At 39.8% G+C, this 17,492-nt stretch overlaps 1 protein-coding gene across 1 annotated transcript; it reads left to right on the top strand.

Annotated features, from left to right (window-relative positions):
- The first annotated feature begins 915 nt into the window (after positions 1-915).
- CACYBP (calcyclin binding protein) lies at positions 916-12,528 on the top strand. The gene is made up of 6 exons (XM_082864338.1): positions 916-1,144; positions 5,020-5,239; positions 7,089-7,185; positions 7,412-7,511; positions 9,078-9,175; positions 10,866-12,528. Exons 1-6 carry the CDS (start codon positions 1,124-1,126, stop codon positions 11,020-11,022), a joined length of 693 nt encoding a protein of 230 aa, XP_082720464.1. The 5' UTR covers positions 916-1,123; the 3' UTR covers positions 11,023-12,528.
- Positions 12,529-17,492: the final 4,964 nt, after the last annotated feature.

The raw sequence follows: 17,492 nt of genomic DNA, 5'->3' as shown, positions 1-17,492 counted from the left end.
TTATGCTCTCAACGGGGCTGCAGACATTTTCAGTCGGCCAGAGGCTAAAACAGTCTGAAAACGGGGGGTTCGCAAGGGCCTTACATAGCGGGATTGCGGGAGCCAGAACAGGAGCAGAAGGCAGCCCCAGGAAAGCTCAGCCCACATTTTCTTTGGCGAATAGACTCACTTAAACCGAATCCAAACCTGGGTGACAACTAGAGACTCGCAGAATGGTCGGTGAAGGTACTAGGGAAGGCCTTCAACAGTCTAGGAGGGGAAACCGGGACCCGAAATGCGGTGACACACGGAGGTACCCGCTATATTAGCACGCTTACTTCCCCGCGGGGTTACTGGGTCCCGTCACATAGCCAACGCAACCGCACCTCCTCCCGCAATCCATGATGACGTCACCACGTCGTACAGGCTAAATCATGACGTCTCCAGAGCGCCAGCAGTCACTGAAAATAAAACTGTTCCCTTCAGGACCCAGCACACTTAACGTTCTCATTCTGTCCCGTCTTAGCATAAAGAGGCTTCCTTTCCTCCCCCTTTTTGTCCTTTTCTCGCACTTCACAGATTAACTTTACACAAGATGGCCGCCTCGATGGCACTGGGTCCTAGAGAGCACGGAAACAGCCGACTCTCTAGTCAACTTCCGGCTTGGACCCCCGAAGATCAGTGCGTGTTTCCGGGGTTGGGTTATGGTACGGGAAAGCAGCGGTTCTGAGTTGCGACTGCGCAGCCGGAACCTACGGGGTCAAAGTATATTACGTACAGTTGCCCCGGCGTGGAGGTAGAGGCGTTTCTCTTCTCGAACTTCCGGTTTAATCGCGAGAGTTGAGCTTTGCTAAGAGGCGAGGTGGGCGGGGCGGGGCGGGGCCAGGCGAGGAGGGGCGGGGCCGAGCCCCGCAGGCGGTGCTTGGGCCCGGGGGGTGGCCTCGAAGGACTCGCGAAGGTTCTAGAGGCGCCGCGTGCGGGAGGCGGGCCGAGATCTCTCGCAGCGTCGGGTGTGCCCTCAGGCCGCGGCCACTGTAAAAGGTGCCGGTGCTGTCGGCGCTCGGGGTAAGCGCGGTCAGTGCGGCGTTTGCTGTTCTCGCCCGTGCGCCGCTGCAGCTGGGGCCTTCCCTCACGCAGCCCGAGCATGGCTTCAACTGTGGAGGAGGTAAGGGATCCGGCCTTCATCTTCCTCGCTCGCCCTTCCTGGAAGCTTTCCGCTCCGTCTCCCGCCCCACCGCCGTTTCCCGTGCGGAGCTGCCTGCCTAGCGGCCGCACGCGACACCTGCCTGTCGGACCGCCTTCCTGCGTACTCGGGTTCCCGCGCTTCCCCTTGGCCTCCCACCCGCCCAGCTGCAGGCGCCCCGTTGCCGACCCGGCCACTGCGGGCCTCGGGGCCTTCGCTTTCCCCGGAAAGTTGACGATAGATGCCCCCGGCTCAGCCTTGGTCGGCGATGTAGGTGAGCGGGGGTGTGTGTCGTGGTTCCCGGCGGCAGGTAGGTCCGATGGTGGACCTGAGGGCTGGTCACCTTCACGTTATCCTCAGGCCCTTTCCGCCCGCGTTACACTGGCCTGAGGACGTGAGGCGTCGTTAAATTAAAGCTGATTACGAAAACTGAGTGTCGTTCCATGGTAGAGGGCAGTTGGAAGGTGAGAAGTCTTCGGTCCCAGCACTTAAATTCTCTTAGTCATCTTTTCTCTACACAGACTTTGGGCAAGTTATGGTGGTTCTCTGGGTCACAGTATCCTTTTCATAGGGTTGTAAAGACCAAGTAATAGTTCTAAATGTTCAAAACAGTGCTTGACAAAACAATCTGCTATAGGCGTTTTTAAAAATAAATTGTAAAGTTAGTTGTAACTAGTGGTGGGAAATAGCTTTTTCTCTTTTAAGCTCTTTAAACAGAGGCAGCTTAACTTTTTTGGAGACTTAGTTTGCACAGTTACAGCATGGGAATGATAAACTTGGATTGCTCTGTTTTTGACTTAAGATGACAGTACTGTTATTCACAGTAAAGTGTTGGGTATCCATTGACTAGATTTGTTCTCTGGAAATCTTTTTGCTTAATATGAACAAGAGTGGGAAATCTCACATTTGACTTTTAAGTCTGAGAATTTGCTTTAAATGAAGAAAAACTATGTTTGTTATTCTGGATAACTTGCCACAAGTTTGTTAGGTGTTAAAGATTGGCCTTGTGGTACCATGTGCCCTGAGGAAAGAATCTCTGAAGTGACTTTACAGTCCTACATTTGGCGTGTTCAGTATTAATCCTCTTTAAAGTAAGGGGCTTTCTAATTGCGGTGTATACATTTAGGGACACTTTTCTTTTGTTTGAGATGAAATTCAGTTTTTAACCATTTAAAGTGTACGGTGCAATGCTTTTTAGTATATTCACAGTGTTTTTGCAATCATCACCACTATATAATTTGAGAGTATTTTCATCAACCCCAAAAGAAACCCATTAAGTGGCCATTAAGCAGTCACTTCCCATTACGCCTTCCCACTCAGCAGCCACCAGTCTACTTTATGTCTCTATGGATTTGCCTATTCTGAGCATTTCATACAAATGGAGATTTACAATGTGTGGCCTTTTACTTTTTGGCTTCTTTTACTTAGCATAATGTTTTCAAGTTTATCCATGGTGAAACATGTATTTCTTTTTATGGCAGAATAATCTTTTTTATGGATATACCACATTTTGTTTATTCATAAATTGATAGACATTTGGATGATTTCCACTTTTTGGCTATTATGAACAGTGTTGCTATGAATACTTGTGTACAGCTTTTTATGTGGATATACGTTTTCAAATCTCTGTGTATCTATCTAGGAGTGGAATTGCAGGGTCATATGGTAACTAACTTCTAGAAACTGCTAAACTCCTTTCCAAAGTGCATCTTTACATTCCCACAAGCAGTGTATGAAGCTTCCGATTTCTGCACATCCTCGTCAACACTTGTTATTTGCTGGAGTTTGTTGTTGTTCGTCATCCTAGTGGATGTGAAGTGGTGTATCATTGTGGATTTAATGTGCATTTCCTTAATGCCTGATGACGTTGAGCATCTTTTCATGTGCTTGAGGGCCATTTGTCTGTCTTTGGAGAAATGTCTGTACAAGGTCTTTGCCTATTTTGAGGCACTTTGGTTTTATTGCTTCCTAGTGAAGAATTTGGAAATAGATTAGAAGAGAAAGCTTTAATGTGTTTATGGATAGGGATAAAAGGGAGGTGTGATTTTGCATAAGGAAAACAAGTGAATGCCTAGATAAATTAGGTAAGAAATGCTGTATCTAAGGCATCTTAAATATGTGTACAGGAAAAGCACCAAAGGGATCAATTTTACTGGTTTCAGATCTGCAAATAACAGAGAAGAACTGAGGAATTACCTTAAACAGGCCTGCTGTAAATTGCTTCAGACTTACAGTGGATATCTTATTTTTGTAGTACTGTAGAGCCAAACTGGCTGTAAAGAGGGCCTGGGGATCTCTTGCTTAATTCTCAGTTCTCTTCTGAGTCTCCTAGAAAAAGGATTCCTATTCCAGTCAAGAAGTAAAACCTTTTGTTTAGACTCTATACGTTTACTTTTTTTTTTTTTTTAACTAAATCCTTACTCTGGAAACAAAATATACTCATTTAACATTTTAATTTTTTTTCATCTTGTTATTAGAATGAATGTGAATTTTGAAAGCTATTATAACAAAAAAGATTGCTTTGCACTAAAAGCATCTTGGTTCTATGCTTTAAAGATGAGTTTGCAATTTTTTTTCTTAGTAATATGAGTTTTGGGAGGTGGGGATAGAATTTGGGCAGGAGACTGGGCACAGTTGGACTTTTTATACCAAGTTAGCAGTTACAGATAGGTGAAACAAGGGGGCATCTGAGTTAAATGAGATAAAAGACTTGGGATAAAAGAAAAGCATTTGTTTTTCTGGTTTGCATTTTCTAAGACTCAAGAAATCTAAAGACTTTCGAGCTGTACTTTGGATATTATACTAAGTTACCAAGCATTTAAAGATTTTTATATTGAGCCTTACATGATCTCAGCCTATAATGTCAAAGCCTTCCTGTCAGATTGCTAGCTAGTATCAAGCCAGAATGTAAAGTCATTTTAAGAGAAATGAATCCCTTGTTTATAAAGATCTCATGCATTTGCAGTAAGTCAGAGGGTAACTGGGAAAAAGTTTTTAAGCCCATTAATTTTCTAACAGTGTCTTTAACTCTTAAATTAACACAATGTTGACTCTGTCTCTAGAAAGTAATAGAAATAGACTTGGGTAGGCAGTGTATTGGCGTGAGAAGAAAAAAACAGGTGGCTTTTTCAGTGATCCAGGAGTGCATTGCATGTTGGATTGTTTGTCCAGGTTTTCATCCTCTACTGTGCAACCAAGTCCCAGACTTTTGACAGTAAAATTAACCAGGAGCTTTAGAATTAAGAAGCTGTCTAACTTCTTAGAAGAAGAAATATGTCTTTATTTTATGTTTTGTCTTAAAAATTTAAACTTTCTTATGTGTATTACTAGGGGTAGGAAGATCAGTGAGGACGCATCACTGATGGAAAGTAGAGTATTACCTCAGTCAAGTTGCTGTAGCATTTCACCACACTTACCATGTACTCACTCATCTCTTTTATTTCAATATTTAAAAAATTCCTAATATCTCTTGACTGGATGTTACAAGGAAATTCACGATTCCCTTTTGTTGGATTTCTTCATGTTATAATCAGAAAATGTTTATAAATCACACTCGTATCTTGTAAATAAAATGTTTTAAAACAAAGGTAGATAACAGTCTACCAAACTGGAAAAATTTGGCTTGATTACCTATTGTTACTTCAAGATTAAGTTTTCCTTTTTAAAAGAAAGGAATCTTGAGTTATTTACAATTCAGTAGGCTGGAGGAAAAGAATCCTTGTTGCTACCCAACCCTAGGAAATTTAAATGAACCTCCTCTCCTATTCTTAGCTCTTATTCAGTAAATTGAAATGACCAATATGCACAATATCAAACTATTGTCTTATTTATCGTAGCTAACTTATCTTTTAACACAGCTACAGAAAGATCTAGAAGAGGTGAAGGTGCTGCTGGAAAAAGCCACTAGAAAAAGAGTACGTGATGCCCTGACAGCTGAAAAATCCAGGATTGAGACAGAAATCAAGAATAAGATGCAGCAGAAATCACAGAGGAAAGCAGAACTTCTGGAAAATGAAAAGCCAGCCGCCGTGGTTGCTCCTATTACAACAGGATATACAGTGAAAATCAGTAATTATGGTATGACTCGCCCCTACATACAGCTCTATACAGTTATTTCTGCCTCTGAGCAATGTATTCCTTAGTAGTGACCCACTAACAAAATCAATTTTTTAATAGTCTTGAGTGTTTGTTTTTGGTGATTTTAAAGAGAAGACCCATTAGTTCTTGTTTAATAAGATGCTTTTTAAGATATTAAAAAGAAAATGCTGCATTCTAAAAGCTAATTAATTAATAAGAGAGCAAGATGATTAGTACAATGGTGAGTAGCAGCAAGAAGGAACCTATTCTGAAATATATTCAGTATATATGGACACAGCTTTTTGTTTTGTTTTTCTTCCTGTTTTGCATTTCTGTTTGCCAAACAATTACCGATATTAACTGAGAAAGAGAATCCAGTTATATTCAAACAACATTTTTGAGCACCTAGTATGTGCCTTTATTGTACTTGGACTTGTAGATACACAACAGTGAGCAAGACCCAATCCCTGCTCATGGTGTGGTTGGGACATAGACGTACAATTAATGCCATAACAATGTCATAATACCATTTTCCCTAAATTGATTATAGACTTTTTTTATTTTGGAAGCAATGCAACTTGAAGTCTGAGTAATGAGCTCTCACGAAGGCAGGGACAGTCTTATTTTCCTTTGTGCTCACAATATCTAGCACACAGTAAGTACTTAGTATTTTATTAACTGAATAGAGATTTATAAAGTATTATGAGAATATAGCTGATAAAGTAATTCTGGAGGGGAGGAACAGTCAGGGAAAATTAGAAGAGACATTTGAGTTTAAAAGGTGAGTTCGTCAAGTATGAAGAAAAGAAGGGAATTCCATGAGCAAAGGACATGAGTAGAGATGTGAAACGCATCATGCGTTTTGGGTATCGTCATAGCAAAAAGCAGTGTGTGTGTTGTGTTTAAGTGATGTACTGCAGTACTATAGGAGATACGCTGTGTACTTCGTTGACGATAGGAAACTGGTCTGAAGGTGGTAGGATTCTGGCATAGTAACTAGGAACCTAGATTTGTCTTTAGGGAGAAATAGTTATCAATGTGGAGGATGGGTTGAACGGATGGTAAGTAACTAAATGAAGTACAGAACCCTCTAGAACATCTGTTTTTTTTTATTATTAACACTAGATTTCTATAGGACTAAGTAAGAAAAAGTCATATAGTACAATAACTAGATAAATATATATTTTATTATATGATGTGCTTTTTATGTGACATTTGTGTATTTTCTGTTAGCAGAATTCATGTAGGTTAGAGACTAGCTTGATAATAAAAAAATGAAATAAGTTCTAGATATTGGTAGGTTAATTAAATTGGCAGATTTGGATGAATTTGACTCTCTAAATTTATATTCTGCTTTATCAGGGAAAGGAATTGAGGAAGCTAGGTTTGCATTTGTTGAACTGCTTAAAGAAGTAGAAATGATTATGGAATTAGCTAATACTGATTAGACAAAGCTGATGTTTAGCCATCCAGCTTGGTGGAGATTATCAATATTTAGGAATAGGACAAAATTATATCCATAAAAAGGGGAAATGAGCTACAATTAAGGAAGTATTTAACAATCATATTGCTTACTCTAAGGAATAAAAAGAACATGGGCTTTGTGTTCAGTAAACCTGGATTTGAATCCAGGCTGTTTCACTAGCTAGATGCCTAACTTTGGGTAGATTACTTAACTGCTTTGAAGCTCAATTTTTCCATCTAAAAAGTGTCTTATATCTTTCTTTCTTTCATGTTTCTATTACTAGATTTTTATCTTAGTGAGTTTTATTATGAGCTGTGTGCATTTGCTATTCCAGAGATAGTATCAGACTTTATTCATGGTCCATTTTTTGTTGTTGTTAACCAGGATGGGATCAGTCAGATAAGTTTGTGAAAATCTACATTACCTTAACTGGAGTTCATCAAGTCCCCGCTGAGAATGTGCAGGTGCATTTCACAGAGAGGTGAGTTCTCATAATGGGGAAGACAGTGCCTTATTATGGGTTCTTTTCAGCTTCTAAAATTCTGCTTAAATTTAAAATTATCCTTTACATCTGCTTTAAAGGTTGAGTCTTATCATCTGGGATGGCCAGGTGCACATCCTAAAGTAAAACTGGCTTTATTTCCACAACGACTGAAGAGCACCTTTCACAGAACCAGAAAGATAAAGTGTTCACTATTGTGTTGTAGGTCATTTGATCTTTTGGTAAAGAATCTAAATGGGAAGAGTTACTCCATGATTGTGAACAATCTCTTGAAACCCATCTCTGTGGAAGGCAGTTCAAAAAAGGTAGGTTTACTTTTTTGTTGTAATATTGTCATAATTGTCGTAATATTTTTTTCATAATATTGTGAAACCTCATGAAATTACCTGGCCAGTTTAGAATTAAGATGAACTAGAATTAATTTATCCTGTTGCCTGTTTTGTAAATAAAGTTTTATTTGAACATATCAGTGCTCATTTGTGTATGTGTTGTCTGGCTACTTTTGTGTTTCAGTGGCAGAGTTAAGTAGCTACAACAGACCATGTGGCCCACAAAGCCTAAAATACTAATTATCTAGCTCTTTACAGAAAAAGTTTGCCAGCTCCTGCTCTAGAAAAATAGATTATAAGAATATTGCATTAGAATCAGGAGGGTGTTGAATAAACTGAAAGTGGTTAAGAATGAGACTTGAGGGTTTTTTTTTTAATTTTTATTTATTTATTCATGGCTGTGTTGGCTCTTCGTTTCTGTGCGAGGGCTTTCTCTAGTTGCGGCAAGCAGGGGCCACTCCTCATCGCAGTGCGCAGGCCTCTCACTATCGCGGCCTCTCTTGTTGCGGAGCACAGGCTCCAGACGCGCAGGCTCAGTAATTGTGGCTCACGGGGCTAGTTGCTCCGCGGGATGTGGGATCTTCCTAGACCAGGGCTCGAACCTGTGTCCCCTGCATCGGCAGGCAGATTCTCAACCACTGCGCCACCAGGGAAGCCCGAGACTTGAGTTTTAATGCCAGTTTTATCACATATTAATTGTGACCTTTGGCAGCTCACTTAATCACTTTATACCTCAGCTTTCTCATTTGTACAATGGGAATAATAATTTGTTTTACAAAATTGAAATAAACTGTCTTTGAAACAACATTATTCATTTTTCACTAATTCAGATAATCCTTCTGTTCCTACCTAATTTAAATAAATGAAGTTTAATGCCCCTGGTACACAGATGTGCCATTCTGCTGTCTGTGTTTACATAGAGTTATGTAGCAGCTTAAAGGTAATATTAGAATATAATTTAATGATTAACTTGTGACTCCCTGCTCCCTTCTTTGTCCACTAATCACATGTTGAAGTATTACTCAAGAGTCCTAGAGTTATGTGGATCATTGTTGAAAGGGCTGTATATTCTTGCTGTTTCTGCTCACCTTGCAAACTCCCTAACCGATACTGCCTTACATGATTTTCTGCCTGTCTCTGACCCCCTTACTATTTTATTCTCTCCTTCAATCATCAAAATCCAGCCATTCCTCCTCCTTGTTTTCAAAGACACCAGAATCATCTCTTCCTGTGTCAACTGTCTGGAAGGCCCTCTTTCCTGGAGCTTGGGCCACAGCTCACATTTCACCCCAGAGAGGCTTTCCTAGTGAAGTTCCTTCCCCAATACTCATTAACATCCCCTTTGTCTTGATAGCATCTAGTATTTGAAGGAATTACAGTTTGTGTATGATTTTCCAGCCTATTCATAAAAGTATTACTAGCACCTAAAATGGGTCCTGTACGTAACAGTAACTCGAGTAATTGAGTAAATAATTATTTTCTAAATATTCATGCCTATCTCCATGTGTTCTAAGTTGTACCTGTTTTCCACTTTTCTTCCAGATCAAGACAGATACCGTTCTTATCTTATGTAGGAAGAAAGCAGAAAACACACGGTGGGACTACCTGACTCAGGTTGAAAAAGAATGCAAAGAGAAAGAGTGAGTCTGCTTTCATTTATTTAAGAATTATAATGTATTCTCTGCTAGGGTTGTAGATGTTCATCAATAATGGAGGTGTATAGTCTGCAATTTGACCATTTACCTTCTAATGTCCTCTGATTAACCCAGTTATATCTGCTTTCACTTGTCAGAGGGCACCCGAAGAGGGCATGTATCTAGCAAGTTGCTTTTTAAGGAGATCTTTGGACTTGTGGTTGGTTCTTTTGTGCTGGTTCTTAACCCTGGGCCAGTGGTGCTGCTATATAGGTGCTGTGCTCATTCTGAGAGATTCCATTTCAGTAGTTCCATAGTAGCCCAGATACCCATATATGGTTTTTTAATTCCACAGAAGTTTCTGATATATAGTTAGAATTTCACTATCACTGGTATAGAGTGAAAAAGAGAATATTTTTATCCTCCTTAATAATGGCTATTCTGAAAAATGTTTATTCAAAGATACTTCCATCCTAGGTAAAACATTCCTCTGCTTTCCTGCAGTAGTAATGTACTCGTTGAGTCAATTAGCCATCCACATTTCTCTCACTGCTCCCTCCCATAGCCAGTGTGCATTTGGGATGTGGTTGGCTAAGGTGTTAGGCATTACCTGTGGAATTGCTTTTAAATCTAGAATGGATTACCTGAGTATAGGAACCTGTTTTACTGTTACTGTATCCCCAGGGTCCAGTACAGAATCTGGCACTTAATAAATGAGCTAAGTGAAAAATAAAGTTAATGAGCCCAGTTTGCACACTGATTGAACTAGAAGTGTTGACTACATTGAGGGCTGTGCTTTTATACCACCAGGCCCAAAACTCAGGTATCTCAGGTTTAAGAGAAGGCTTTTCTAATTAAAAAATATGAGCTTCAGTATGTGTCCATATATAACATGTTTGTTTTTTATCAATGAAATTGTTTTTCATATTATATTAGGAAACATGCTTTTAAGAAAATTAAAAGTTTAGAAAAGTAAAAGCTTATTTCTTTACTTTTCCTGCTAAAAATTAACCTAAAATCCCATAGTCCCAAGATAACCCCTTACCGTTGTTTTAAAAATTAATTAATTTTTGGCTGTGTTGGGTCTTTGTTGCTGCACCCGGGCTTTCTCTGGTGCGGCGAGTGGGGGCTGCTCTATGTTGCAGTGCGTGGGCTTCTCACTGCAGTGGCTTCTCTTGTTGTGGAGCATGGGCTCTAGGATGCACGGGCTTCAGTAGTTGTGGCATGTGGGCTCAGTAGTTGTGGCTCGTGGGCTCTAGAGCACAGGCTCAGTAGTTGTGGCGCCCAGGCTTAGCTGCATGTGGGATCTTCCTGGACCAGGGCTCAAACCCATGTCCCCTGCATTGGCAGGTGGATTCTTAACCACTGAGCCACCAGGGAAGTCCCCCTTAACCATTTTTGATGCCCATTCTTTGATGCACTAAGCGTGGTTATATATTGTTTAAGATGAATCTGTACATGTTTTGATTGTCAGAGTATGTTTGGATACTCTGTCTTCCTCTTACCTCCACTCTTGTACTTCCTACATACTAATTTGTCTCTTTTCATACTTAGTAATCATACCTATAAAATTTGTTAGTAAATGGGATTATTTATATATATTTCTATATTCTATATATTATTATTACTATTATATGTTTCATGTACATTATATATATTCCTCCATTATTGATTGCGTGTGTTTTCTTTTTAACAGAAAGCCCTCCTACGACACTGAAACAGATCCTAGTGAGGGATTAATGAATGTTCTAAAGAAAATTTATGAAGATGGAGATGATGATATGAAGCGAACCATTAATAAAGCCTGGGTGGAATCAAGAGAGAAGCAAGCCAAAGGAGATACAGAATTCTGAGACTTTAGTCTTTTTGGGAACTGTGATGTGGAAATATCGATGTTTCCAATGAGGACATGTTGGTGAGCTGCACAGATAAATTTCACATATAACTACTTACACAGTCTAAGTAAAGGCAGTGAATTCTCCATTTCCTGCTGGAGGATTTATTTAAATAAAATATGCTTATTAAACAAACACTCCCTCCAAAGATGGTTTCCTTAGTAACCGGGTCATTTTATTCAAGAAAAGGGTAATGTATTCTAGTGTGAAATGTAAAGAAACAAGTCTTACCTAATGAAAATGCCACATTGTGTGTATTGTTCAGCTAAGAGGTAGAAACAAAAGTTATTGCTTGCCTTCCAGTTCTGACATCAGCTCCCACCAATATAAGAATAAAAATAAAACGTGAATTTTTGCATAAAATGCAAATTCATACCTGTGTTTCAAGGTTGTTATAGAGATTGATCTATTCACAGCTTAAGTAATGTATATACCACGAATTAACATGCCCTAATAATCTAATCACAAATATTTTTCTCTAGATTTAAATATATTTATGAATAAATTGGAACTAAATCGAAACTTGAGAATACACATATTTATATAGTACCAGTAAGTGGGTTTGCCATGGATCAGATGGCTTGTAAAAACAATAACTGTAAAGTAAAATATGAAATCCATCTATTGTGCTGAATAAAAACCTATCATGTAGCAGATGTCCAGATGTATGTCAGAAAAGTCAGGCTTTTAGGGGAATTGTTTATTTCAGAGGGTATTACTCCCCCTAAAATCAGAAGTAAGAGCAAGAAAGATGCCTGTGATTTCCATAACTATGTTGTATTGGAGCTATTTGCCACTGCAATTAGAAAAGAGAAAGCAAATTAACTGCATAGAGAAGAAATCCAAAACTACTACAGTTAATAAGAGAATTTGGTAAAAGTACTAGGGTAAAGTTTGGTGGGGTTTAAAATTAACATAAAAAAACAGCCAATATGTAGGATAACTATTACTAAATATTGAACACATTATAAAACCTCTATAATTAAAGCTGTGATGTTGGCACATGAATAAACAGACCAATGGAACAGAATAAAAAATACCCAAGGTGTATGGAAGGTTTAGAATACAGTAAATAGCATTTCATAACTATGGGGAAGTGATGCGCTCTTATTGAGATAACTAAAAATAGCCATATGGGTACAGTCCAAACAGATGAGAAAATCTAAATGTAAAAGTGAAGCCACATGAGTACTGAAAGACTCCATCGTAACCTCAGTGAGGGAAAACTATACTATGTGACTTACTTAAAATCTAGCTGTAACAAAGCTAAATATTGATAATTTTAACTATGTAATGTTTACATGGCAAACCCCCCCCACAATTACCAAAAACATGACACATTGAGAGAATTCCAAAATTATTAACAAACACTTCGTTAGTAAAAGGAATGTAGGTGACTTTTTTTTGGTTTGTTTATAACCTTTTTGGCTGTGTTGGGTCTTCGTTGCTGTGCATGGGCTTTCTGTAGTCGCGGCGAGTGGGGGCTACTCTTCGTTGCGGTGTGCAGGCTTCTCATTGTTTGGCTTCTCTTGTTGCAGAGCAAAGGCTCTAGGCACACGGGCTTCAGTAGTTGTGGTGTGTGGGCTCAGTAGTTATGGCTCACAGGCTGTAGAGCGCAGGCTCAGTAGTTGTGGTGCATGGGCTTAGTTGCTCTGCAGTGTGTGGGATCTTCCTGGACCAGGGCTCAAACCTGTGTCCTCTGCATTGGCAGGTGGATTCTTAACCACTGTGCCACCAGGAAATCCCTCAGTGACCATTTAACATATAAAAAGAATTTAGCATATAAAAAAACATACTGTATTTTAACTTTTATTGGAAAAACTCTAAAACATATGGACTATTCAGGGTATGGGGAAATACATATATGGTAATGGAATGAAAAGGTTGAGAAGCTTAAAACTTCTATAGAAGAGTAGTTGTTGGTAGTATTTACCAGAATTATATGTGCATTTATCCTCTAATTCACAATTATACTTCTAGGCTCTTTCCCAAAAGTAACACTGGCAAAAATTTGGAGTGATATATACAAAAGATTGGAAACACCCAAATGTCAACTCATAGGGGACTAGCTGAGTAAACTAGTACTTTGGGACATCCACACAGGAAGTACTAATAGTCACCAAAAAATGAAGATTATTTCCACATATTGATACACAGTGATCAGTCAGGACACAGTAAGTGGAAAAGCAACATGCAGAACATTGTTTATGCTACACTTAACTACCTTAGTGTCAAAAAGAGTGGGAAGGGCTTCCCTGGTGGCGCAGTGGTTGAGAGTCCGCCTGCCGATGCAGGGGACGCGGGTTCGTGCCCCAGTCTGGGAAGATCCCACATGCCGCAGAGCGGCTGGGCCCATGCGCCATGGCCACTGAGCGTGTGCGTCTGGAGCCTGTGCTCCGCAACAGGAGGGGCCACAGCAGTGACAGGCCCGCGTACCACACACACACACACACAAAAAGTGGGAAATACGAATGTACAATACATGTATTTGCATAAAATTCAAAAAGGAAGAGTAAACCCAAATAAAAATGGTTACCAATAGGGGGAGGAAAGAGATGGGGTGGAAGCAGTACTGTGACTATCTCTTTCTATAGTTTTGACCATCTAAAATTTAAGCATTTAAAAGCTAAATAAAAACTTGGGGGAATGAGATCAAGATGGCGGAATAAAAGGATATGGAGCTCACTTCTTCATACAAATACATCAAAAATACACCTACATGGGGAATAATTCTCAGAATGCCTACTAGATTCTGGCAGATCTCATACAACCAAAGCAGCAAGAAATACACCACGTAACTGGGTAGGATGAGACCCTTGGGAGGGAGCTATGAAAGGTTTCCTCACCCTGGGATCCTCCTACACCAGCTGAGAGGTCAGCTAGGAAAGATAGCCTGAGACTTGGAGGATAGTGCAACACCTAACTTGTGGCAAGCAGGACAGAAACCAGCAGAGACCAGTGCAGAGGGTCCTTGCTATCTTGCTGCGTTTCCCAGCAGGAGAGAAGCACCTGCTTCGTGTGCATAGCAAGTCGCTGCTGAAACTTGGATTTCAGCTGACAGACTGGGGGAGAGGACTCTTTGGAGACAGCCTGAAGGGCCTGGAATGTGCTCAGGGCCACAAGTGGGAGTGTGCAGGATGGAGCCTGGGTCCGTCATGGGAGCCCAATTGTTAACACACACATGAGAGAGGGGCATGGCCCCACCATAGCAGCCTCATTCTCGGCTTGCTCACAGTGGGCACAGGTCAGCCACTGAGTTCTAGGAGCACACAAAACACCAGGAGGTTGCCCACACGTGGAGGCAGAGCTGAGGGTAGTGCCAACAACAGTGTACTTTGTGAGCACACACAGTGAGTGACAAATGACATCAGAGAGTGCAGGTCCTGGTGGACAGCTCCTGGGGAGGAATACACAGTGGCTCCTTTCCCAGATGGAGCACTCCAGCCCAACCTACCTCACACCACAGCTTATAATCAGATCTTGGGGCTTCTACTCTTTAACACCTGGGGAGCAGACCCTGCCCCCAAAGGGCTATGACAACCACATAGGAAAGAGGAAGCCCCACTCAACATCCAGTGCAGCCTCTGGTCACCACAACACCAGACACACCCTCTGTTGGGAAAACGGCCAGCACACACAGGAAAGATGTGGTAGGCACCCATAACAAAAAGAGCCCTACGACCAAAAATAACTGGACTCACACAAGCTACACGGGGGTGCTTGCACATAAAAACAGCCATTCAAGACCACAGTAGATAACTGTTTTCCCTAAATTCATAATAGATTCAGAGAAATATAAGTAAGAAAAAGCAGGGGAGCTATTCCCAATTAAAAGAACAGTGAAACAGACCTCTCTGGTCTACCAGACCCTGAGTCCAAAAAGGAGGTAATAAAAATGCTGAAGGGATTAAGAAAGAAATACTGATAGAAATGCAGATCACTGTAACACACTATAAAGAGGAGCCAATTAAAATTAGACAATTCAATTGCCAAGATGAAAACCTATCTAAAGGCAATAAATAGCAAAATAAATAATGTAGAAGAACGAATAAGTGATGTGGAAAACAGAATAATGCAAACCACCCAATCAGAACAGCAAATGAAAAAGAATGAAAGCAACATACGAGAGTTATGGGATAATATAAAGCATGCCAATCTACGCATAACATCTCAGAATGAGAAGAAAGAAAAGGGGATCGAAAATGTATCTGAAGAAATTATAGCTGAAAACTTCCCAAACCCAAAGAAAGAAACATACCCAGGTAAAGGAATCACAGAGGGTCCCAAACAAGATGAATCTAAACAGACCTACACAAAGACATATCAAAATTAAAATGGCAAAAGCTAAACACAGAGGATTCTAAAGGAAGCAAGAGGAAACAAGGAGTCAGTTACAAGGGAACCTCTATAATGCTATCAGCTGATTTCTCTACAGAAACTTTGCAGGCCAGAGGGGAGTGGCAAGATATATTCCAAGTCGTGAAAGGGAAAAACCTACTATCTAGTATACTCTACCCAGTAAGATTATCATTTAGAATAGAAGGAAAGAGAAAGAATTTCTCAGACAAGCAAAAACTAAAAGAATACAGCAATCCTAAACCTATCCTAAAAGAAATATTGAAAGGTCTGCTTTAAATAAAAAAGCAAGAATCTATAAGAAAGGGAAAATCACAGTAGGAAAGACATATATAAAAGGACTGTACATCACTTAAATAGCCAGTACATAGATTAAAAGAATATCCAAAAAAACTTTGTGGGCTTCCCTGGTGGCGCAGTGGTTGGGAGTCCGCCTGCCGATGCAGGGGACACGGGTTCGTGCCCCAGTCCGGGAAGATCCCACATGCCGTGGAGCGGCTGGGCCCGTGAGCCATGGCCACTGAGCCTGCGCATCCGGAACCTGTGCTCCACAACAGGAGAGGCCACAACAGTGAGAGGTTCGCGTACCGCAAAAACAAAAACAACTTTGTGAAAGTGATTGTAACTACAATGAACACCAAAAGGATAAATAGGAAGATATAAAATAGGACATCAAAATCAAAAAATGAGGGGGAGGGGAGTAAGAAAATGTAGATTTTTAAAAGAACGTGTTTGAGATTATATGACTACCAGCCTAAAGCATGTAGATATAGTAATGGGTTAACATACTTGAAAACCAGGGTAACCACAAATCAAAAACAATAATAGATTCACAAAAACCAAAAAGAAAACTCAAGAATAGAAAAGAAACCAAGAAAACACAAAAGGGAAAACAAAAAGAACAAGAAAGGAACACAGAAGAAGTACAAAATCAACTGGAAAACAAGGTTTACAATGCCAATAAATACATACCTATCAATAATTACCTTAAATGTCAGTAGGTTAAGTGGAAATGACAAGAAAGCAGGGGGTAGCAATACTCAGACGAAATAGATTTTAAAACAGGCCATAAAAAAAGCCAAAGGAAACTATATAATGATAAAAGGATCAATACGAGAAGATATACTCAACATATATGCAAGGAATACAGAAGCATCTAAATATATAAAATAAATACTAACAGACATAAAAGGAGAAATTGACAGGAATACAATAATAGTAGGAGATGTTAACACCCTAATGACATCAATGGACAGATCTTCCAGACAGAAAATAAAGCCACAGAGACCCTACACGACACAATACAACAGTTAGACTTAATTGATATTTTTAGGATATTACATCCAAAAACCCCCCAGAATAGACATTCTTTTCAAGTGCACATGGAACATGCTGTAGGATAGACCACATACTAGGACACAAAACAAGCCTCAACAAATTTAAGAGGATAGAATTTCAAGCATCTTTTCTGACCACAGTGGTATAAAACTAGAAATCAACCACATAAAGAGAAACGGGGAAAAAAAAAAAAACCAATTACCAGGAACTAAACAACATGCTACTGAATATCCAATGGGTCAATGATGAAATCAAAGAGGAAATTAAAAAATACCTTGAGACAAATGACAATGAAAACACAACCATACAAAATCTATGGGGTGCAGCAGAAGCAGTCATAAGAGGAAGGTTCATAGCAATACAAGCCTTTCCCAAAAAAACAAGAAAAATCTCAAACAACTTAACTTACCACCTACAAGAATTAGAAAAAGAAGTACAAACAACACCTAAAGTCAGCAGAAGAAAGGAAATAATAAAGATCAGAGATGAAATAAATAAAATAGAGGTTAAAAAGACAACAGAAAAATCAGTCAAACCAAGAGCTGGTTTTCTGAAAGGATGAACAAAATTGCCAGGCCTCTGGCCAGGCTCACCAAGAAGAAAAGAGACAGGACCCAAATAAACTAAGTAAGAAATGAAAGAGGAGAAATAACAACTGATAAAACAGAATTACCAACAAACCATAGGAGAATACTATGAACAATTATATGCCAACAAATTGGACAAACTAGAAA

Source organism: Leucopleurus acutus (assembly GCF_964270905.1).
Source record: "Leucopleurus acutus genome assembly, chromosome: 2".
Classification (NCBI taxonomy): Eukaryota; Metazoa; Chordata; class Mammalia; order Artiodactyla; family Delphinidae; genus Leucopleurus; species Leucopleurus acutus.
Note: the sequence above shows the minus strand (reverse complement) of the source record. Positions and strands in the feature narration are given on the sequence as shown.

What these genes read in the sequence shown, in the direction of transcription:
- CACYBP (XM_082864338.1), top strand. Translation starts at nt 1,124, where the DNA reads ATGGCTTCAACTGTGGAGGAG. An exon ending in CAGGTGCATTTCACAGAGAG is followed by an intron (nt 7,186 to 7,411) that starts GTGAGTTCTCAT and finishes ATTGTGTTGTAG; the next exon opens with GTCATTTGATCTTTTGGTAA. An exon ending in TGGAAGGCAGTTCAAAAAAG is followed by an intron (nt 7,512 to 9,077) that starts GTAGGTTTACTT and finishes CTTTTCTTCCAG; the next exon opens with ATCAAGACAGATACCGTTCT.